This window comes from Haemaphysalis longicornis, unplaced genomic scaffold (genome assembly GCF_048455015.1).
Source record: "Haemaphysalis longicornis isolate Haplotype H1 unplaced genomic scaffold, Haemaphysalis longicornis Haplotype H1 scaffold_2, whole genome shotgun sequence".
Lineage (NCBI taxonomy): Eukaryota > Metazoa > Arthropoda > Arachnida > Ixodida > Ixodidae > Haemaphysalis > Haemaphysalis longicornis.
In genome coordinates, this window is record NW_027526295.1 from 69,906,383 (window position 1) to 69,929,398 (window position 23,016).

General features: G+C 46.5%; 1 protein-coding gene and 1 long non-coding RNA gene across 2 annotated transcripts; one reads left to right on the forward strand and one right to left on the reverse strand.

The window, feature by feature from the left end:
* Positions 1-234: 234 nt before the first annotated feature.
* On the reverse strand, positions 235-1,777 carry LOC144167176 (uncharacterized). Its single transcript, XR_013321873.1, has 5 exons — positions 1,683-1,777; positions 1,496-1,591; positions 1,313-1,405; positions 896-985; positions 235-317 (listed from the first exon to the last, which is right to left on the reverse strand). It is a non-coding gene; the product is annotated as an uncharacterized LOC144167176 (long non-coding RNA).
* A 3,146-nt stretch (positions 1,778-4,923) lies between these two features.
* LOC144168046 (BEN domain-containing protein 5-like) lies at positions 4,924-8,975 on the forward strand. Its single transcript, XM_077697133.1, has 5 exons — positions 4,924-4,935; positions 6,066-6,204; positions 6,271-6,345; positions 7,812-7,938; positions 8,891-8,975. Exons 1-5 carry the CDS (start codon positions 4,924-4,926, stop codon positions 8,973-8,975), a joined length of 438 nt encoding a protein of 145 aa, XP_077553259.1.
* The last annotated feature ends 14,041 nt before the right edge of the window (positions 8,976-23,016 follow it).

Sequence of the window (23,016 nt, forward strand, 5' to 3'; positions counted from 1 at the left end):
GGTCCACCCTCACCAACGTAAATCATGCACTCAGGGCAAAAGAAATGAAATGTCATCTGGGTCCCTTGGCAACCTAACAACTTATTAACAAAATATTTAGAACGGGGAAGAACAGGACTATCGAAAAATGAGTTGATCATGTCCACAAGGCTTGCTAGGCCTGTGAATGACAAATTCATCCGCAGAGCGTACTTCAGAACCATGAGTAGGATGTCTCTTTTCAAAACCACCAGCTTCCGAGACAGGACCTCTTTAAAAAGACCAGCAATCTCAGGGTGATGTGTTGTACCACTGCCCGGCTGGTTGGGATCAGGCTCCTGCACAAAGACAACAGTGATGAGGCATTATTTTCAAGGCTATGATGACAAACAACAAACTGTACGACCATGTAAGAAAAAAAAATCCCAAGTGTAAATACCAGTTTATTGGTGTACTGACAGGTGGAAATAGTTGAACGGGGCATACAAAAAGATGGCAGAACTGCTGCTGCCAGAAATGTGGCTATTTATGACGCTATATTGACTGCACCAGCTCCTAGCATTATAAATTAATACTTCCACCCTTCAACTAAGCTTGTACACCGGAGAGTGATACTCCAGCCAGTGTGCAACTGTAGCTAATTAAGATTTAATATTCACAGCATGGAAGGTTGATTGATTGTGGGGTTTAACGCGCCGACGCAACGAAGGTGATGAGGCATGCCGTAGTGGAGGGCTCATCACCTGGGGATCTTTAACGTGCAACGAAACGTCGAACACACGAGCATTTTTGCTTTTCGCCTCCATCATAAAAGTGGCTACCGCAGCTGGGTTTCGATCCCATGAACTTGTGCTTAGCAGAGCAATGCCGTAGCCACTGAGCCACCATGACGGGTTCACAGCATAGAAGGGCTTACCGAGGTGTCACTTCTCTCATCATCACTGGAGCTGCTGCAGGCACTGCATGAGAAGCTGTAGTCCGAGTACTCGTAATCCCCTTCAAAGTCCTGTGACAAATATAACAACGCACGTGTGTGAAGCCCAAAAACCCTTCAGATATGGCGCAAAAAAAAGGGCATAAAAATTCTCCTACGGCAATACACATTCTACATTGTTTTTATACAGAACTGATTTTACAAACGAATCTTCTAAAAATAGGTTTATTTTAAGGGCTATTCATGAAGAAGGCTTTTCGAACTTTAAAGCATTATTTATACTACTTGAGGTAGCCGCTATAATTTATGCACAGCTGCCTCTCATACGTACACGTCGACCTCAGTACCCCGCTTGCAGAATAGGAAAAAAATTAAAAATCACCCAAACTGAGTACGTACATTCGGTTCTGCATCCGACGTACCACCGGCCACGGTCGGCAAGTCCGCTGATGTAGGCGGCTCGCAGTTGGGTTCGCATGAACTCTCGGCGTCCTACGAACGGCAAGAACCATGACACACCATACCATTTTGCTGCACTTTTTAGTTCAGGTAGTTAAATCATTAAATGCATATAAAGCTTACGCTTGTCTCAATCTCCGCCGCAAGATTGTCTGCTAGGGCACCGTCCGAGCCCACGTTTCGTTGGTCCGAGTCGTCCGAGTCGCATTCGTATTGTTCCTGCACATGTATACAAGCGAATTAAGTCATGCAGCAAAAACTACACGGCCATTCACGAATGAAACTGTGAAAGGAAATGAACAGGACTTACCACGTCGCTCGCATCCTCACGGTGTTCGCGGCCTGCCAGGGCACCGTCCGAGCCCACGTTTAGTTGGTCCGTGTCATCCGAGTCGCATTCGTACTGTTCCTGCACATGTATACGTGCGAATTAAGGCAATGTAGCTGAAACTACACGGCCATTAACGAATGAAACTGTGCAAGAAAATGAACAGGACTTACCACGTCGCTCGCATCCTCACGGCGTTCGCGGCGGGCCTGTGAATCAAGAGTCGACCTCGGAATTTTGAATTCCGCGCCAGGGTTGAGGTAATTTTTGTACGTGCCTCGCTTTCTGCGCTTTTTTGGGCTACCCATTTCTGAGCACGAACAGCTTCGCCAACCGAAGGTTTTAATGCCACGCTTGACTCAACTCATAAGCCGAACTTTTTCTTTCCACGTCCGGCTGGGCACAGCATAGAGTTTCATAGTATATTAGTATGAAACTCTATGGGGCACAGGGCTGGGCTAGCCTAGCGGTAGCGGCGTGATCTCATGCGTGATCCTGGCGTTGCTTGCGTTGCCTTTCCTTGGAGGCGCTGCTAGTAAGTAGACGCAGTAGACGTGTATTCACTTCAACCCACGAAAAAAGGACGCATATTTAATAAAAGCTACTTATTAAATACTTCTATATATAAATATATAAAGCATTTTTGTTTTGCTTTACACACGTTTAAAACAAATATGTGCTGTACTACCGTCACGCCGTTGATGCCTTGTCGGCCTTAACTCATGGTCGGATGCTTGATTGTGAGGCTGTGAGGCCGTCTTTGTCGTTGTGTGCAGCTTCACGTGCAGAAATGATAACCCACGCGTACGTCCGATATGTGGACGATCGGACGTGTGCCGTAGTCAGTATTACTGACATAAAAGATTTTGCCCCCAAAGATACAGAAGATTTTCCAGTGACTCCGCTCCTGGTGAGCTGGACAGATGAAAACGGCGCGACAGACTTCTACCGTGCAAGAGTGCTGCTTTTAGCAGGTAAGTCTTGCACATAGACCTGCCTGCTGAAGTATAATGACATTATTTCGATGGAACAAGCTGGTGACGTATAAGTTCATGACTCCGTGCCTGCATGCATGCTCGGCTGGCACCCAGTTACGCGCGCAAGTAGCCGACTAGCAGCACGTGCACGTCGCTGTGCATGTTTTACATTATTTATCACGCGAAAAATTCTGCCCCGCCAGCTGTACAGCATATCTTGGCCCCTGCCCATGCTTATGAAAAAAAAAAAAATTGCACCGCATCACGGATCAACACTAGGCTGTCTCGCGAACGCTGTGCAGTCGATCGCGCGCTTGTTTAATAGAAATTAAGTCTCTAGGAATTATGCATAAGAATAAAATTTTTTTTGCGATGTGTTTGTGTTTTTCCCAGATGACCGCCGCGAACGCTAACGTGCAAAATTTACTGGTACCCGCACTTGTAAAACAAATTTATGGGTGTGGCTATTTCGCTTGTTGTCCATCTGCATCGAGTGGAATGGTTCTTGATTTGTGTTAATGCTTGTCAATGTATACCGAAACATTTCGGCACCTGCCCCGTTCCAACATCTCTTATCAGAACACTTGCTGAAACCTATAATGGTTTGTGTGTATGCACAATTTTCTTTGCTGTACGTAGATTGACCTTATGTGCATGCATTCACTAATACATGCACCTGCATCTGCCACTTTTAGAGTCTGAGGAACACCTAAAAAAAAACTGCAAGGAGAGAAGCGCCTCCGCGTAAAAAGAAGTTATGCATATGATGAGGACACAGATGACGAGGATGTTGTGGAGGAGGTGAGTAGCTTTAAAATAGCAATATCATAACTGTTTGAATACCTGTGCATTTGCTTTGTAGCCGCCAAAAGGCAAGCGGGAGACCCGGAAGGCGGAAATCTTGAACATCATTAAAAGAAAAAAAAGCGCCCTGGCCAACGATGCGGACGAGCCTGTACGGAAGAAACTACGGGCCGCAGAAGACACTATTGCAGAGCTAGAAAGAAAGCTGGAAAAAAAAGAAGAAGAGATTGCCGAACTTGCAGCACTGAACAAGGGCCTGCAACGGGCTGTGATTGCCAGGTTTGGGAGCCGCAGGAGTGCAGGTATCACCTTTTTTTTTACTTCAGAAGAAAACGCTGGCCAAGTTTACATGTGGAAGTTGGAATATGTGCTAGTATGATTGCTCATATGGAAAGCCTCTATATGGATAGTTTATATGAGAAATTTCCCCTGAAATTATGTTGTGGCTGACATGGAAATTCATTTTTCTGCATTGGCTAACAGGAAAATTTATTTGTAGCAACTCCTGCATACAGAAAAAATAATTTTGGTTCTTGCGGGCTTCATTTTTTTTTATTTCTATTTTATACCCCTGTTACACGGGCACTTTCAATCGCGATTGAAGTGAATTGCGATCTAATTTTCCAGCGCGCTTGACGCATCGGCGCTGCTACTTGGCACGTCTCAATCCTGAGTGAGAAGTTGCTTCAGTTGCTCTCGCGTACGCCAAAGGCCGCCAAAAATGTATTTCGTGGCTGCCGCCTGGTAACTTTACGCAGTCGTAGGTTTGCGTAACTATATAAATCTGATCGCGCATTTACTTGGGTAAAGTTATTTGATACAATTTGTGGCGTTAAAGTTGTCTCCTTCTGTGCCATTGCTCAGTGGGGACGAGAGTATCACCAGTTTCCTCTGATCGCGCTCGAGAATCTCAATCGTGCTTTGGGAACAGGGATTGAGTTCGAGCTGGATCGAAATCTATTGCCATTGAAACTGCCGTGTAGCAGCACCCGATCCGGATTGAGCCCGGTCGGATCGACTCAATTGCGATTCAAAGTGCCCGTGTGACAGGGGTATCATTTTTTTTTTCAGATGGAAGGCTAGAAGAGAAAGAGCGCCCCCCTCGGTCCCCCACTGAGCCCTGCCAGCCTGCCAGCGCAGCTACAGGGCCATTTCCACCTGCCCTTGTCCGTCCCTCTACCTCCACCTGCCCTGTCCTCAACCTGCCCTGTCCTCCGCCTGCCCGTCCCTGTACCTCGGCTTGCACTTCCCTCCACATGCCTTCCCCTCCCCCTGCCCACCCATCCACCTCAGCCTGCCCTCCATTCAACCCTCCTTCCACCTCCAGCTGCCCTTCCCTCCTTCGGCCTTTGCCTCCCTCTGCCCTTCCGTCACAAGCTCCTCCACAGCCTGCTGTTCTATCAAGGAGCAGTGGGAATGTGCAACATGACCCTGGTGTGCCCATGGAAGACCTGGTGAGTTGGAGATTGAGGGATTAGAATTTCAGAGTTGGTATTGGTTATCGCTAAACTTTTTAATTGCGTGTTGTCATCACAATTTGAGTGGTTTGATTGATTGATGAATTTGGTTTGTGACAGGACTATAGGTTGCTGGTGTGGGAAGAGGCGGATAGGGGAGGGGATGGGCAACCGGTTACTAAATCACACATGCCAGACTGATGGCAACACTGAACTGGGCTAGTGTGACTGGGTGCTGAGGGTGCACAAGTGTGCCCCTACGCACAGCTTCAATATCAGAATGTGGAAAAACACTATTTTATAGCTTAGCAGATCAAGAGTTTGGCAGTGCAGAAAGGGATACTGCATGTTGGCTTTGCAAACTGGAGTGTCAAAATTCGCATAGCTTATACGGGGAGGTGCAGTGGTGTTTCCCTAGGCTCCTATGTGCACTGGCATTCAGGTCACCCTAATATCATCCTTCTGTTTTAGGGCCCTCAATGCTTTGCAGGGTTTAAACTGAGGCTGTACATATGTCCGAAGGCCTGGTGTTTAAATGACCTCCCCACTCCACATAAGTGCTTTTTTTAATTTTTTTAAATTTTTTTTTGCAGCACTGCAATATGCAGCATTCTACCAAAGTTTTTCAATTGGTGTGAAAAAAAAAATTATTAAATTTCACATCCCCCGACCCCCCTTCCCCTTGTTCTAAAAATGTCCACGCTTCGAAAATTTTTCGGGAGCCATGTAAGCCACACAACTAACAAGTTTAGTTCCAGGAAACAAGGTGGAGGGATGGGGAACGAAATGTATGGGGCTCAAATTGCAAAGGGTTGGAGCTGGCAAAAGCATCTTAAGAGGATTTTATGTAATGCTGTAGGTATAGAACAGGTGAAATAAAGATGAGCTTATATTAGTAAAAATTTGGGAAGCACAGTCACCTTTGTGAATCGCGGTTGTCTTGTGTAGTGTCAACCACCATAAATTTTTTCATGTTCAGTGTAGCTTGCGAGGCCTTCATTTGAACGCATGCTGTGCACGTGTTGTGTGTGTTCAGCGGCAAGTTTTTTGCATTTGTTTGTGAATTTAACTTGTCTTGATTTTCGTGCAGACTGACATGTTCTTGTGGTTTGTTATACTCCTTTTAGGTTGACATAGGGCAGGGTGTCAAAATTCGGCGGGAAGTGTGGACCCGTATCGAAAGGCAGCCGAAAGACTCCCTCTACGTGAAGGAGCTTCTGGTGGCGATCTGGGAGCCATCAACTTTGTTAAACCGGTCTCTTTTTGGTAAGGGGCTGTTTGTGGTGTTAATTTTGTCACCTTGATCTGAACATTATCACTTCACTTTTTTAGGCAAACACAGCCCTCGCTTCCCAGGTCGCCCCAGGAAAGACGCACTCACTCCAAAAAAGGTGGAAGTGTTGCGCGGTAAGTGCACTGACAAGAATTATAACTTCTCTGACAGCTTGTGAAATGCTACACTGCTTGCTCCCGATAGTATAGTCATCCCGCATGGTACAAGCTTCATTTGTAGCCAGGCCTTCATCCAGCAGTAAACCTAAATAGGCAGATTATGGTGATTTTCACAGGGCCTAAGTTTCTCAGAAAAAGCCGGTTTCCTCTTTCTTGCACAGGTTACCAAATGTTTGAGGTTTAACTTTGTAGGACCATTGAACTTAACTTTGCTATAATTTTCAATGCTTGCAGCTATTACACTTCATAAAGCTTTTGTTAAAGGTCAGCTAAACGAACATTTTGCCTTTTTTTACGTGCAGTAGATACCACTACGTCAACTGGCATATGAGTGGTAGGCCTGTGAGATGACTTAATTGGTGCGAATTAAAATAGTTTAAAATAGCTCCAAAGTTTTTAAAAATAAAAGTATGAAAATTAAATAACCTCAAAGACCGGACCAACCTCGGTATTCTGCAGGAAAGATAACCCTCTTAGTGACTTCTCCTAAACTAAAGTGTGCCAAAAATGTGAAAGGCAGAGAGGATATGGGAAAAAAGAAAGTCCTAAAGAGAGGAAAGCGTAAACTGCTGTCAGCCTTTAACGAGCGTTGCTGTTGGATCGGTTTTTATAAAAAAAGAAAGTCACTTAACGGTATTTCGTGTTACAGTGATCGTGTAAAAACGTGACAGTGTTACAGTTGCAAGTTGCAGAAAAGAGTAACTAGTGACCGATAACGCATTACTATTAACTGGTTGCCACCGCAGTGGCTCAGTGGCTATGGCATTGCAGTACTGAGCACAAGGTGGCTGGTTCGATTCCTGGCCGCGGCGGCCGCTTTTCTGATGGAGGCAGAAAGCAAAAACGCCTGTGTGTTCGAGTTTTAAGTGCGCGTTAAAGATCCCCAGGCGGTCAAAATTAATCAGGAGCCCTCCACTACGGCGCGCCTCATCGCCTGCATTGCTGCAGCGCGTTCAACCCCACAAAGGATGAAGTGCCCAAGACTGCTTCTAAGTCGCTTCAGTCTTGCCATTATGGCTTGTGTTCTCAGTTTCAGCTTCAAAATTGATGATATTTGTGGGCGGCTTGTGGTATGCGTGCACATAATTCAGCTTTCATATTTTGTATCTTTGAGTTTTTTTAGGCACAGTATAGATGAAAATAGTTTCAGAGGTCAAAGTTTTTCTGCAGTTGACTGTCAATTCTAATTTACAGCCAAACAAGAGACTTGTGTCTGTTTGGGTGAACGTTTGTGCGCAAATGAATATGCATTGCAAGTTGCAACAAAAGGTATATGCTATACTCAAATTTTACAACCATACTAGCAGTGTGCACTGTGAAATGCTGCATTACTGCAGTCACATTTTGCGAAGAATATGTTTAAAAGGAAACATCCTTGTTTGCTATCTAATTGTGACTTACTTTATCTCTGTAAAATGCAGACTGCTATATGGAGCGCCTCAAGAGAAAGGGAACTCTCCCGGGGAGTGAGTTGTTCGACCTGGCGGTGAAAAACGTCAACAAATACATCATTGAGAAGCTTGCCGACAACGAGAAGATGGCAAAAAGGTATGCTGAATGGGCTATCGAGATTAATTTTGTGGAAAAATTCATGATGAGCACAAAAGAGAGACCACAATGAAAAGTGGGACATTGCTAGTTTTTATGGAACCTTCACAAGCTTTGTGGACTGCCATTTCTCTTGAGCTGTATTTTTAAAGAGACACTAAAGGGTAAAAACAAGTTGACTTGCATCAATAGATTACAGTGCTGAGAATCTAAACACGCCATTCTCGCAACCGGCAGGTGTTGAATAAGGCAGAAAATGCCAGAAACAGGAAAACAGGCGACAATGCCCCAACATTTTCGGGTACTATGGCTTGTGATGTCACATAAGTTGAGAACGGCAAGAGCTCATTGGAGAAGCATCTCTAAATGTGCTTTTCTTCGAATAAACTGTTCTGAAGTTGTTGAGCTCGTGAAATAAGCGCCACTCAAAACCTTAAATGAGCTCAACGTATCTAAAAAATGCATACTACAGCTTTTATATGCTGCTCTTTGTTACGCAACAACTACATCACAAAAAAATGAAAGGGAAGCGGGGGAGGGAAATGCCAGATTTGTTTGCTTATTTCTCAGTGACTAATGCATTGTTGCTCGTCAAACAAAAGCCAAGAGAGCTGCGAAACGTCTGAGCTTTCAGTAAAAACAAAGATTTATTCATTCTTTACTGTCTCTTTAGGGAGGCCCTGTGGAAAATTTTTGTCAAAGTAGGAAAGTCGCGCCACATCTGTAGAAAACATCGCGATTGACTGCAATACAATTTTTATGTATGGCAAGTGCCAACAGTCAAGAAATGAGAAATGGTTTGGCACAGTGAGCATTTAAATGCACTTTGGGTAGCCTGTTTACCCCTTGCTTAGCATACCTAGCAATAATCTCTAAAGCAGCAGGAAACGGTTTTTGCTGGTTGTTTGACAACTTCTAACAAACTTTTTTTTACTATTCTTACATCGCACAGGGAAGCTGGCAGCAGGGGAGAACTGCCACGTGACCATGAAGATGGTGACGGGACAGGACTGCCGACTCATTGCGAGGATGATTAGGCCGGGCAATTGGCTTATTCATCGGAGGAGTACTAGTCTAGAAAATAAAATGTTCATTGTGCAGTAAGTTTGCTGTCATTTTTCAGGGTTCAACGAAAAAGGCACTGCACACGCACAGACCTAGCCAAAGGGTTGGAATGCTACATTTGGTTGGCAGCCAAGTGGAGGTAACGAAGGGCTATTTGAAGCCATGAAAAGGAAGGACCCATTGGGGGCCCATTGGGTGACCCATTAGGGGACCCATTGGGTGACCTATTGGGATCCAATAGGTCGGCCAATGGGTCAGCCAATCGGTCGGCCAATGGGTCGGCCAATTGGTCGGCCAATGGGTTGGCCAATTGGTCGGCCAATGGGTGCCTAAAACATCATTGGCCGGCCAATTGGGAGACCAATTGGCTGACCAAATGGCTGACCAATTGGTTGCCAATTGGTTGGCCAATGGTTTTTTTCGGCTGGGCGGTCCTGCTGCGATACCCGCCGTGTTTGGAAGCAACTGCTCCGAACGCTTGGCAACCCGGATTCGGCACGTGTACGGACGACGCATGCGGAGCAAAGCATAAATTGGATCCAGCCGCCAGCATCGTCGGGCACAACACCGCTGCAAACATGCGCTCACAACTGCTGTTGTTTCAGGTCAGTTACTTAAACCGTGCCACATGTGTCAAAACAAGCAACTACTGTCTTTTTGCGGTGTCGTGCCCATTAGAGCTGTCTAGCGTTAAGAAACAGTTATTGTCATGTTCATTGAGTGTATTTTCTTTCCTTGTCAACTTGCTTGTTATGTTATCAGGAGATGTGGAGTCGAACCCTGGCCCCATGAGTAAGGCAGAGGCCGATACTTTTGAATCGGCCCTAAAGGCAATTGAAACATTGCAAAGCGGACTGAAGTCTGCTTTGGCTGATTTCAACGGTCTTAAGGAACAGCAAGCTGCTACTAATGAAGAAATTAAGAAGCTCATAGCTCGAGTGACTGCACTTGAAGCTAGTGCAACCGAGGGCACTTCCTCTGAAGCGACTCCTCCTCAGAACGATGATGATGATAGTTGGGTTTTATTGGCGCAAGGCCGACTATGGGCAAAGAGCGCCAAAGAAGAAGTTACTGAATTATGATGAGACCGTACATACTAAAACATGTGACTAAAAGTAAAGGTGATGCAAAACAAAAGACAATGGAGATGGCTGGTGTATAGGGCCAGGGTGATTACACATGATATGACAAGAGCTGCAGAAAGTTTACCTCAGCTAAAAACTTAAAAACACGTTGACTAGAAAACATTGGTTCGTCGGCTAAAAAGTATGATGGGTGCAAAGGAATGTGTTGTCTGTATAATTCAGGGAAATGTTTGTGTCGTGTTGTGTCAAGTGCCTTGCATGTGATTAGTATGTGGACTACGGATAGGCCCTTTCCACACCTGCTACACATGGGTCCCGAAGTTCCAGTGAGCAGGTGGGAGTGCGTCGCATGTGTGTGGCCTATCCGCAGCCTAGCCAGGGCGACTTCAGTGTATCTGTTGTGTGAGTCAGTTATGTAGCGTCCCAGTTGTGGTTTTATTATGTGTAGTTTGTTGTCTGTTTGTTGACTCCAGTGTAATTGCCATGTGTTACGAAGCTGTCGTCTGATGTGTGTCTTTAGGTCGGTGTAAGGTACTGTTGTAACGTCAACTGTAGTCATGAGAGCAGCATCACCAGCCATTTGGTCGGCGGCCTCATTGCCAGGGATTCCACAATGCCCTGGTACCCAGCATATAGTTATTTCAAGATTTGAGGCATAAGCAGACATTAGTACCTTGAAGAGAGCATTTATGACATAGTTTTTAGATGACCTTCCTAATGACAGTGCCTGTACAACGCTTTGAGAGTCTGTGTACACAATGGACTTGGGAATTTTATGTTTGATGATGTGGTTTGAAACGAGTAAAATGCCATATGCTTCTGCCGTGTAAATACTGTTATGAAAATTCATTGTTTTGCTCACTCTAAAATTTGGTCCGTGCGCTGCACAAGATACCGTAGAACCAGTTTTCGACGCGTCGCTATAGAATTCTGCGCACCTGTACTTGTTCTGCAGGAACAGGAAGTGCTGCAGAATTGCATTCTTGGGTACCCTATTTTTTTCTACAAGAGTGAATGACAGGTCGCATGATACAGGACGAAGATGCCATGGTGCGATGAAATTTTGAATGGGTGTCTTGTGCGTGTCTGAAAGAGGGACCGTGAGTGCAGAAGCCTCCTCCCTAACTCTGAGAGAGAAAGGTAAGGAAACGGATGGCCTGTTTAAAAAGAGTTGCAAGTTTGATGTATTGTTCATGATGGGATTAAAAGGATGGTTGGTAAGAGACACAATCTTAGATGCATACAGCAGGTCAACATACTCCCGCTGATGCCCTAGACACCACTTGTCGCACTCGACATAAAGGCTTTCGACAGGGCTAGTGCGGAAAGCGCCGCATGAGAGGCGAAGGCCAAGATGCAGCACTGGGTCGAGCATTCTCAGTGCGGTCTTTGTCGCCGACCCATACACGACACTGCCGTAGTCGAGCCGGGACCCCACCAACGCCGTGTACAGGCGCAGCAGGAGTTGTTTGTCGGCCCCATAAGATTGATGTGAGAGAACCTTAAGAATATTCATTGCCTTTAGGCATTTACATTTGAGCTGTTTGACATGAGGAATGAATGTAAGTTTTTCATCGAATAAAATGCCTAAAAACTTGTGCTCCTTGTTGACAGGAATTGGCACATTCGCAAGAGTGATGTCTGGGTCCGGGTGGATCCCACGCTTCCTGGAGAATACAACACAAGAGCTCTTTCCGGGATTAATTTTAAAACCATTCTTGTCTGCCCAGCCGGCAAGCTTCTTGACGCCGAGCTGGACTTGACGTTCGCAGATGGACATATTACATGATTTAAAAGATATCTGCACATCATCTACATACATGGAGTAAGAAATTGTAGGCGGCAGTGCCTTCCCAAGGGAGTTCATTTTTACTATGAAGAGAGTGCAGCTTAGAACTCCGCCTTGCGGCACGCCATTTTCTTGCACGTGTACCTTTGACAGTGCAGAACCAACTCTGACGCGAAAGGTTCTCTCCGACAAATAGCTAGCAAGGGTGTTAAACATATTTCCAGAAACACCGAATGACTTCAGGTCAGTAAGGATCCCATAACGCCAAGCGGTGTCATAGGCCTTTTCTAGGTCGAAAAACACAGTTAAACAGAACTGTTTATGCACGAAGGCATCCTTAATATACGACTCTAGTGCCACAAGTTGATCATTCGTGGATCGCCCCGCCCTGAAGCCTGCCTGGCAGCTCTCGAGAAGGCCGTTATACTCCAAAAAGTACACGAGCCTCCGGTTTATCATCTTCTCGAGAAGCTTGCACAGGCAGCTGGTCAGGGCAATGGGTCGATAGCTAGCAGGAGAAGAAGGGTCCTTCCCTTCTTTCAAGAATGCTACAACTATGGCATCCCTCCAAGACTTTGGAATGTGCCCCGAAAGCCATATCTTGTTGAAAAGGTGAAGAAGTGTTACAAGAGTGTCTGTGTGTAAGTTCTGTATCATTGTATATGTAATGTTGTCTGGGCCTGGAGCTGAGGGTTTACATGTGCTCAGAGCAGCCCTCAGCTCATGTAGTGAAAACAGGGAGTTGTACGAAGTCTGTGATTTGTTGTTGTCGTGTATCCGCGGTCCCCCTCTCCCTCCCCAGCGATGCGTATTCATCAGCACAAGAAGGACCGACGCACACGTCTAAAAGCCCTAACTCCAGCTGGCTACCTCAGCCGCCTACCTCCTATTCCCCGCTCAGGCGAAATTTTTATTAACAAATATATTGCAAATTCAGCATACACACCTGAAACACTTCGCAAGTGGTACACCCCTCAGCTGCCCCCTCGATGTCCTTACTGCCGTACCACCACTCCATCAGACCTCACACACCTAGTTTGGTGGTGCCCAGCTTTCGCCACGCACCGTACATTTAAATCTCCCCAACCCCATCCCGATCCACAACAAACTGATGCACAACTATTATATGAAATAGCGGTTTATTCATTTAAAAGCGGTCTGGCACGGGGTGTTTGAGCGGGTCCTCCCCCGAACGAACTGGTGTATGTGCTCTAACCCTATTGCGATCACCATGAACTGGCCCATGAATTGCAGGTTCTAAGAACTGGCCCAGTTATTGAGTCTACTGAGAACAACCAGCATTTATTTGTTTTTTTTTTTCTCTCTTACCCTCCCTCCCCATTCCTTTCCCCCATCGTGACCAGTGGTCATCCTTTTCTATTAAAGGCTGTCTCTCTTTCACAAGAGGCTTTATGTTTCAGGAAAGTGTTCGTGTAGTGTGCTGAACTGGACACGTGTTGGAAGTGTTGCGCGAGTGTGTCAGCCTGGTCTTCCAGAGTGTCCCCTGTTGTACTGACCAGGGGCAGGCTGTGTGTTTGTTGTCCCTTGAGTTTACGTATTCGTGTCCATACTTTCCTTGTGTCTGTGTAGGAGTTTATTGATGTTATGAATGTACGCCAACTCTCTCGTTTTGCCTCACGGCGCACACGTTTTCCTAATGCCTTGGCCCGTTTGAACAAGAGGAGGTTTCCCGACGTGGGGTACCGACGAAGGATACCCCACGCCTTGTTCTGGGCCTCTCGCGCCCGCCTACAGTCCTCATTCCACGACGACCTCCGCTGGTTGCGCGGGGCACCAGAGACGTGGGGAATGGACTTTTCGGCGGCGTCGAGGATGTGCGCCGTGAGCAGTTGGGTAGCTTCTTCAACGTGTAGGTGTCCTATGGATGTGTGGTGTAGTTTGGATGTCTCTGTAAATGTATTCCAGTTAGCTCGTGCTTCATTGAACCTATTATGGGAAGATGGACTGCATGGGCCTTTACCTATGTATGTGAGTGAGGTGGGGAAGTGGTCACTACCGTATGGGTCAGTGCCCACAGCCCACTCGAGGAGAGGAAAGAGAACTGCGGAGCCAATCGCCAAGTCAAGACATGAGTATGTGTTGTGTCCTATGCTATGGTATGTAGGCTGTTTATTGTTGAAAAGGCATGCTCCTGAAGATGTAAGGAATTTCTCTATAAGGCGACCTCGGGCATCTGTGCGAGAAGAGCCCCAAAGAGTATTGTGAGCATTAAGGTCGCCTGTCAGGATGTATGGTTCGGGCAGCTGGTCAACCAGCGCCTCGAAGTCAGAACTTAAAAGTGAAACATCAGGAGGAATGTATATGGAGCATACCGTTATCAACCTATTAAATATTATCAAGCGTATTGCTACAGCCTCAAGGATTGTGTTCAAGGTGACAGGGTGGCATGCTAAGGATTTGCGGGCGATTATGGCCACACCGCCAGAAGAGTGTGTGCAGCCAACCCTGTCCTTTCTGTATACCAGGTAACTATTCAAGAAATTTGTGTTCTTGGAATTCAGGTGTGTTTCCTGAACACACATTACACTTGGCTGATTAGCATGCAGGATCTCATAGACGTCGTCAAGATTACTTAGAAGGCCTCTGCAGTTCCATTGAACGATATTTTCTCTTCCCATTATTATGTATTAGAGCTACTGGAGTGTGACTATTTATGTAGGGTCTTTCGGGGCTTGGACTCTTGGACGGGGTTTCTTTACCTCCTCTGGAGGTTTAGATGGAGGGACCCGTTCCTTCCGCTGCGAAGCAGACAGGAAGGGTCCCACATCCAAGTCATCATCTGATTTGGAAGGGGTACCCGGCGTACCGGACCCCCCGGACCTGGCACCCTTTGCGGTGCCCTTCGTTCTGGCCGCGACCGCCGAGGGCGTCAGGAGCGCCCCAGGTGGCACAGGCGGTGCGCCGGAGGTGGGAACTGCTGCGGTTTCCTCCAGCTCCATCTCCTCCGGGCCCTCGCATGTGCTTCGGGCCGGTGGAGAGGAGGAAACAGAGGGTGCAGCAGCATCCCCAACGGACGTGGATGCCACCACAGCCGCTGCTGACTTAGCAGGCGGTGCGGTGGCGGGTTGGGTCGCCAGAGGCAACCCAGGGGGGGGCGGAGGCGGGACCAAGTCCGACTCGTGGTACTGGGTCCCCGCCGAAACAAGACGCCGCTCCGCCCCCCGGCGAGCTGCGTCGGCGTACCTCCCCAAGGGGAAAGAGGCGAACCTCTTTCGCGCCTCGGGGAAGGAGATGTTCTCAGTTACTTTCACGTGGATGATCTTTTTTTCTTGGTGAAACTTTTCACAGCTGCGGGACCATGCTGCGTGCGGCCCCTGACAGTTTGCACAGGTGAAGGTAGTGGAGTTACAGTTTTCAGTAGGGTGGTCATGTGCGGCGCATTTCGCGCAGGTCGTTTTGCCGCGACAAGAAGTTGTAGCGTGCCCGAATCGCTGGCACTTGTAGCAGCGGCGCGGGTTAGGTATGTACGGTCGTACACCACACCTAATGAAGCCAGCATTGATGTGTTCAGGAAGTTTTGATTTGTTGAATGTCAAGATTATATGCTTTGTGGGGATTTCCTTATTGTCTCGTCTGATGGTGATACGCCTCACTGCAGTTACACCCTGATCTTTCAGGCCTTCCAACAGATCAGCTTCGGTCTCATTCAACAAATCGGTCTCCGAGATCACACCCTGAGAGCTGTTGAGGCTACGATGGGGAGTGACTGTGATGGGCAGATCTGCCATGCAGGTTTGCGAAAGGAGGTTAGTGGCTTGTTGCTGCGTCTTGACATTGACTAGGACTTCACCGGTACGGAGTTTCTTAGCATCGAACGATTTTCCGATGATGCCTTCCAGGAACTTAGTGATCAAGAATACGGACATGGATGAAACAGGGTTTGTTTTGTCAACTGCCTCGATAACCAAGAATCGAGGATAGTTGTCAGGTTTCGGACTGTGGATTGTTGGAAGGGATGGAAAGGAAACTTCGGTGCGGCCCCTTTTCGGGGGCCGATCACGTCTGGGGGGGGGTTTTGATTTATCCATATGGCATAGGAAAAAGCAGGGAGACGGGGGTACTTTCTTCTTTGACCTTACCCTGGTAGCCAAAGAGGTCCCGGAGCTCCCTGCCTGGTGAACAGACAGGGAGCCCATCCGCCGGAGCTTGACCTGGGCTCCGACGGCCACCGTTCGTGGTTTCTAACCCTCCACCTATTAACACATCGCCACGGTTGGATCCAGCTTATGTTTGGGGGCTCGGGGTCCGCGGTATCGCCAGTACCGTCACCAAGATTGCTCAAGGTGCCCCGTGCGGGGTCCTCCTCAGAACACTCTACAAGATATCTCGAGTCAGCTACAACAAATTACGCACAGATGTGACGACGCTGAAAATAGGCTAAGACGTTCGAACTTGTTAATTTTCGGGTTAGATGATGATGAGAAAGAAGATTGGGCAGCGTCTGAGGAAAAGATCATAAAATTTTGCCAAGAAAAACTTGAACTTCCCACAAGCACTACTCAATATGAATGTGTACACCGCCTCGGCAAATTTTCTAGTGAAAAAAACAGGCCCATAATCGCTCAACTGTCTTCATTTAAGGACAAACAAAGTATCCTGTCGGCAGCACATAAGCTAAAGGGGACAACATTTTCCATTGGTGAAGACTTTGCGCCATCAACACGTGCAGTTCGAAGGAAGCTGGTAGCTTTTGCTAAACCTTTAGACAAGCCATTTAAGTTGGTACTCGACAAGCTTTATGTAGATAAAAAGGTTTATGTTTACGATAGCGACAAAGACTCAGTAGTATTATCTACCAAATAGCTAAATGCGAGTTCTGGCTTGCATAAGCTGCCCTTCGCGCCGCAAGCCGCTCCGTCACTCTCGGTGGTCTTCACTAACATCCGAAGTTTGCTACCTAAACGAGACACACTTTGTTCATTTCTAGATGATAGTGATCCAGATGTTATAGTACTAACGGAGACATGGCTGCATTCAGATATTCGCGATCATGAAATACTACCAAACATTAGTCTTTACGATATCTATAGAAACGACCGCATAGATAGGCGTGGCGGCGGCGTACTTATTGCCATTAAAAAAACACTCCAGTCTTATTGTATTGATTCCATGTCTTCTCTTGAGATTGTCTGGGCTGCTTTTCCTATGTATTCAAGTGCGGTACTTATTGGCGCATGTTACCGGGCGCCAGATTTCGACAATTCCTTTTTGAATTGCTTGCGGGAAAGCGTTTCTAAAGCCCTCAATCTATGTCCTGCTACCCATGTTTATCTTCTTGGTGATTTCAACTTTCCGTTTATCGATTGGGAACATATGTCATCTTCATGTCACGCGTCCCAGGAACTAATCAATTTAACGTTAGATTTCAACCTCTTCCAAATCATTAAAGAACCCACCCGTGCTTCCAATATCTTAGACTTGGTTTTCGCTAACGCTCCTGACACAGTAATATCACTTTCAAATGTGGACGGCTTTAGTGACCATAATCTTCTTCAATTAACTCTTGGCATCCCGAAACCTGTACCTGGCACAACAACAAAACAAATTCGCGATTACAATAGAGCCAATTACGATGAGATTAACTCTCAACTAGAACAATTTTTCCACCAAGTGTTACTACCATCGTTTAACTTTCGATCCGTACACGACAACTGGGTACTCTACCGGGACAAATTATCAGAGCTAGTAGACAGGTACGTTCCGCTAGTGTCTATAACTAACGATAATTCCAACCCATGGTTCACACAGTCCCTTCGTAAACTAAGAAACAAACAGAAGCGTTCGTACAAAAGGGCTAAACGCGTGTGCACTTCCGAGGCGTGGAATATATACAAGGATTCTTTGAAAAGCTATTGCTCGGCAATAACTTTAGCAAAAAATAAATACTACTCGCAAGACCTACCTTCCCTGCTAAATTCTAACCCCAAAAAATTTTGGCGAACCATATCTCCGGCCAGAGAAGCTAACACAATAACTTTACACGGAACAGATAACATACCCATACCTAGCACCGATTGCCCCACAGTGTTCAACGCGTTTTTTTTTCATCTGTTTTCACTCAGGAGGACTATTCCAATGTTCCAACCTTTTCCGAACTTGACGCCGCATATATGGAACCCATTACTATCACTGTTGAAGGCATTAAATCACTCATTAGGAACCTAAAAATATCTACATCAGCCGGTATCGATAACATTAATTCGAAGATATTGAAAAACACCCTCGCTATATCAAGCCAGATTTTATGCTATATTTCAGCAATCCCTATCATCTGGAATGTTACCTGCCGACTGGTTAGTAGGAAAAATAATACCAATTCACAAAACTGGAGATATTCACTCGCCTGACAACTATCGACCCATATCATTAACCTGCATATGCTGCAAAATGCTGGAGCACATTATCAGTTCTAACGTGTACAATCACCTCGAGGCACACAATTTCTTTTTTACTAATCAACACGGATTTAGGAAGGGATTTTCCTGTGACACACAGCTGTTCGAACTAACGACTGACTTGCACTCTAACATGAACCGCAACCTTCAAACTGACTGTATCTTTCTTTACTTTTCCAAAGCATTTGACCGCGTGCCCCACTGTCGCCTAATCTCTAAATTATCTGCTCTACGACTTGACTCTTTAACATTATCCTGGATTCGAAACTTCCTTTCTTCAACAGTTCACAGTTGTTAACAATTTTTCTTCCCCACTTTCTTCTGTCAGTTCCGGTGTGCCGCAAGGCAGCGTCCTTGGGCCCTTACTCTTCTTAATCTACATTAACGACTTACCGACCCAAATAACTTCCTGCATGCGACTTTTTGCAGATGACTGTATTATTTACCGTCCCATTTACACTACTGATGATCACTTAGCACTCCAAGCAGATCTTAACCTTCTTTGTAATTGGTGCTCCAAATGGCTCATGACATTAAACTTTACCAAGTGCGTGGTAATGTGCTTCAGCCGTAAACATGTAAATTCGGAATTTTCTTATCACTTAAACAACACTGTGCTTTCCCATACCTCTTCGTACAAGTACCTTGGTGTTCTTCTTTCAGCCGATCTTTCATGGGTCCCTCATATCACGTCTTTATGCGCCAAAGCATCGCGTTCGCTGGGTTATCTACGTCGCAAGTTGCGAAATTCACCTACTAACATTCGTAAACTCCCCTTTCAAACATTCATCCTGCCACAATTAGAATTCGCCTCGCCAATCTGGTCGCCTCACCAGAATTACGTAATAAATATGATAGAAATGGTACAGAATAGAGCAGCCCGGTTCATATCACGTAACTACACTATCAATTCCAGCGTAACACAAATAAAACTAGACCTGCAACTTCCTCCATTAGACAGTCGCCGTAATATTGCTGTTTTGTGCCTTTTCCACAAATATATTTTCACCCATAAACGAACCCGGCTACCACTTCAAATACCTCATTGTTTTTCACGCAGATTGCATAATCAGTCCAGTTTCATGCGCATATACGGTAAAACCAATGCATTTAATTCATCCGCACTGCCTCGTGTCATCCGCCTTTGGAATGATTTGCCTGATAACATTGCCACCATATCTAACCCCGAAACATTTCGCCGTCAGCTACTCCTGCATTACACAATTTAATGCTGTTAAAATATTTTTGTGTAACACCCATTACCAGGATTTTCGTGTATGTTGTGTATGTGTGTTTTTTTTTCTCTCACAAATTGTAGGCCACAAGTGTTCATGTACGGTGAAAAAGTAATCGCCTTGTTCTTGCAAAATATGTATAATGCATTTACATTTTGTTGTTACGATGTTCCTGTCTTCAATTTATGCTTTGTATTGTTATTACGTTTTCACACGCCCCCCTTACTCCATGCCCTCCAGTAGGGCCTGTAAGGTTTCTATGAATAAATAAATACTAGCGCTGCTCTGAGGGCAGGAACAAAATACTTTTTTTCTGTTGAACAAAACTACTAACACCACCCGTTCTGCATCCAACATGTTTGCAAAAAGGTTGTTTCAGCAGCATTCAGATGTAACTAGTGAAAGTTGAACTCCCTCTTATATACGAGCGTGTTGCACACTACATGCTAGCCTGGCTGCTAACAGCCCACACTTAGGAGTCGGAAGCCCAGCTGCGGGAGGGAGGGGGGCTGGTAGGTGCCGGCTGAGCTGCAAGAAATTTAAAATGCATTTCGAGCTAAACGTGCTTACCTGTGAACAATTAACGCTAGCACCATCGAAAATTATTAGCACTACGTTGAAACGAGACATTAACACACCTGCCACACCACTGGTGCCTGGCCTGCCCCAAAAAGGAAATGAAGATGTTCGCGGCATTGAAATGTTTGGATCTTTTCGACCTCGCAGAGTTCAACACGACAAACATCACTGCTGGAGTTATGGCATTTACCCTCAATTCTTGTAACCCTAATGCAAAACTAGTGTCCCACCTATGTGTGAAACTAAAAACAAAGTTTGCCTTTCTGAAGTCCAAGAACAGATAATTCATCTTCACAATTTGACCCTTCCTGAGATCAGCAAATTTCTGCCCGATTGTGTTGAGGACATCTTTATGAGGGTGGAAAGACGGCTACAGAATTCCAACTTAAAAACCACTGAGCACACTTCCTACAGACAAGAAATTCCCAAGGTTAGCAACCCCCCCTCCCAATAAAAACACAGCTGACAACTTTTCTATGCCAGCATTCAGGATACATTTGAACAGTTGCAAGAACGATGCTGGACTATCAGAATCAGATGTAAAATTATGAAAAATAGGGTGATCAATCGGGTGAACTGTCGTGATACATTGAAATACGAACATTGGAGCGCGTGGCCTTCAGTACATGTTGCGTATTCTGGTGAGTGCTGCCTGTGTGCAGTACGAACAAGTTGCGAGAGTTTGTGTCTAACCTTGGTATGCAAAGACCATCGTTCGGCCTGTGAGCATTTTTCTTCGTCTTCCCGCCGCGTTCGGCGCCCGCTCCCGCAAGCATTTTCAAATTTTGCCACTGCTCTGAGTGAAAACATCCCACGCAGCTATATTCCTTTATTTTTCATTGCGTGCCAATCGCCCAACAGACGATGAAAAGAAAATAGTCTTTGGTCTTTGCATACCAAGGTTGGTCACGAACTCTCGCTTTTTCCTACAGCGCATACGCAGCCCGTCGCAAGGATGCGCGGCGTGTACTGAAAGTCACACTCTCCATTGTTCGTATTTCAATGTATAACGACAGTACAGTCATGGACAAATCAAATATGAACTGCGGAACACACCGCCTGTGATACTGGTAGAGAGCCCCCTGCCGGTGGCCCTGTGAAACGCATGGACATGCACACTTGAGATGTCGGTATCGAGGCTGTGTGCCCAACTGCAATATGCTGCCCCATCCTTGCGCACATTCCTGTCTTGTCACCCGCCGCAAGAGCGCTGATAGCACTACCACCGCCAAAAGGGACAGTGACACAGCGCGAGATTGCTCGAAGTTAAGTGGTTCTTGGGCGGGAAACACGTGCTCCCAGCTTTGGGGAAACTTTCCATGAGTGAAACTTTAGCGCAAAAATTTTTACAGGGTCGAGAAAGGGAACGGCACAGGCGCTTACTATCAACTGAAAGTTTTATTGAAACGAAAACACATTTATACCACCCCCAGACCGAACAACCCAGCACGTGTGCCCTTCGCACATGCGTACAAGAGAACAACCGCCCCATTCCCTTCTCGTTTCTCTTCACCTTTCCCTCATCCTCTACCCCCTCTTTGCACTTCTTAAGGGAAACTGTTGAGCTCGCAGTAAAACGAAGATAAGAATTAGAAGCATGTCCGATTGGATTGTTTCAGTTGGCCTAGCAATAGATCGGTAATTGCTCGAGACACTGCACCCCATAAGCAATTGCAATGTAACACCGGCCCAGAAAGGGAACTTGCGCCGCATGCACCGTATACGCAGGGGCCGCAGCCGCTAATGATCTCGCGACAGTTGTTTTCAGCGCTCATGCGGGGAGCAGAGAAGGCAGGCAAGACAGCGCTGAAAAGGTAACATAGTGCCGCGAACCATGTACCGGTTTGTTTATTTATTGCTTGTTTTTAATGCCCGGCCGCGCCTGGCTCTGTTATCTGTGTCCCATGCGAAGCGCGTGTTCCATTCTTTATTTTTATGCCGCACGGGCTATCTCATTCAGATAAGCAGAGTGTTTCGCCCTAACGCCGCTAGCCCAGAATAATCTTCTGTGATCTACAATGTTCTGGATGCGAATCGACGGTTCCAGAAACTCTCGCGCCGAAAGATCAAAGTCTGCACAGCAGACGCCGGGGCATTCGATTCTGCGACGCTCGCCGACGCACGTACGTCACTTTGTTGAACGCTGCTTCGCCGCCTCTGTATTCTTTTCAGTTGTTAGGGGAGCACAAGTTCGCTCCAAAAAACTTGTTTCTTTTCCGAACAACTCCGTCGTCCTTGGCTTCGTGACATCTGGTGGAGGTGGTGGGTACGCACCCTTCATGCCCACTACAACCTCTAGAAGCCGCCAAGCCAGTCCAACAAGAGCCAGCCTCCGCCTGCAAGATTTACCACCCGAGGTCGGTCTACTACCGGAGAAAGCGAAGAAGAAAGACGTCGCAACCGGCACCATGGCCAACCAAGCCAATCCTCCCGTCGTTCTGCAGCAGCCACGGGAACCGCCATCATTCCGAGGAGCCCCCGCAGAAGACCCAGAAGAATGGTTGGAGAAACTGGAGCGCGTCCGGAAATTCAACAGGTGGGACGACGCAGAAACGTTCCGGCATGTTTTCTTTTACTTGGAAGATTCGGCTCGCACTTGGTTCGAAAACCACGAGAGCTCCTTGACAAACTGGGCTCAGTTCAAAAGCGAGTTCACTAAGACCTTCACTACCGTCGTTCGGAAAGAAAGAGCCGCCCTTTTGTTGGAAACGCGCACGCAACACCCCAACGAAGGAGTCGTGATCTTCGTTGAGGAGATGAAGCAGCTATTTCGCCGCGTGGACCCCGAAATGACGGAAGAAAAGAAGTTGCGCTTCTAAATTCGCGGAGTGAAGGAGGAACTGTTTGCTGGACTTGTCCGAAATCCGCCCAAAACCGTCGCCGAATTCGTGACCGAAGCCAGCACCATT

Excerpts from the sequence above, each read along its gene's own strand:
- LOC144168046 (XM_077697133.1), top strand. Across the intron at positions 6,205-6,270 it reads GTTAAACCGGTCTCTTTTTG|GCAAACACAGCCCTCGCTTC; the intron begins GTAAGGGGCTGT and ends TCACTTTTTTAG. Across the intron at positions 7,939-8,890 it reads AACGAGAAGATGGCAAAAAG|GGAAGCTGGCAGCAGGGGAG; the intron begins GTATGCTGAATG and ends TACATCGCACAG.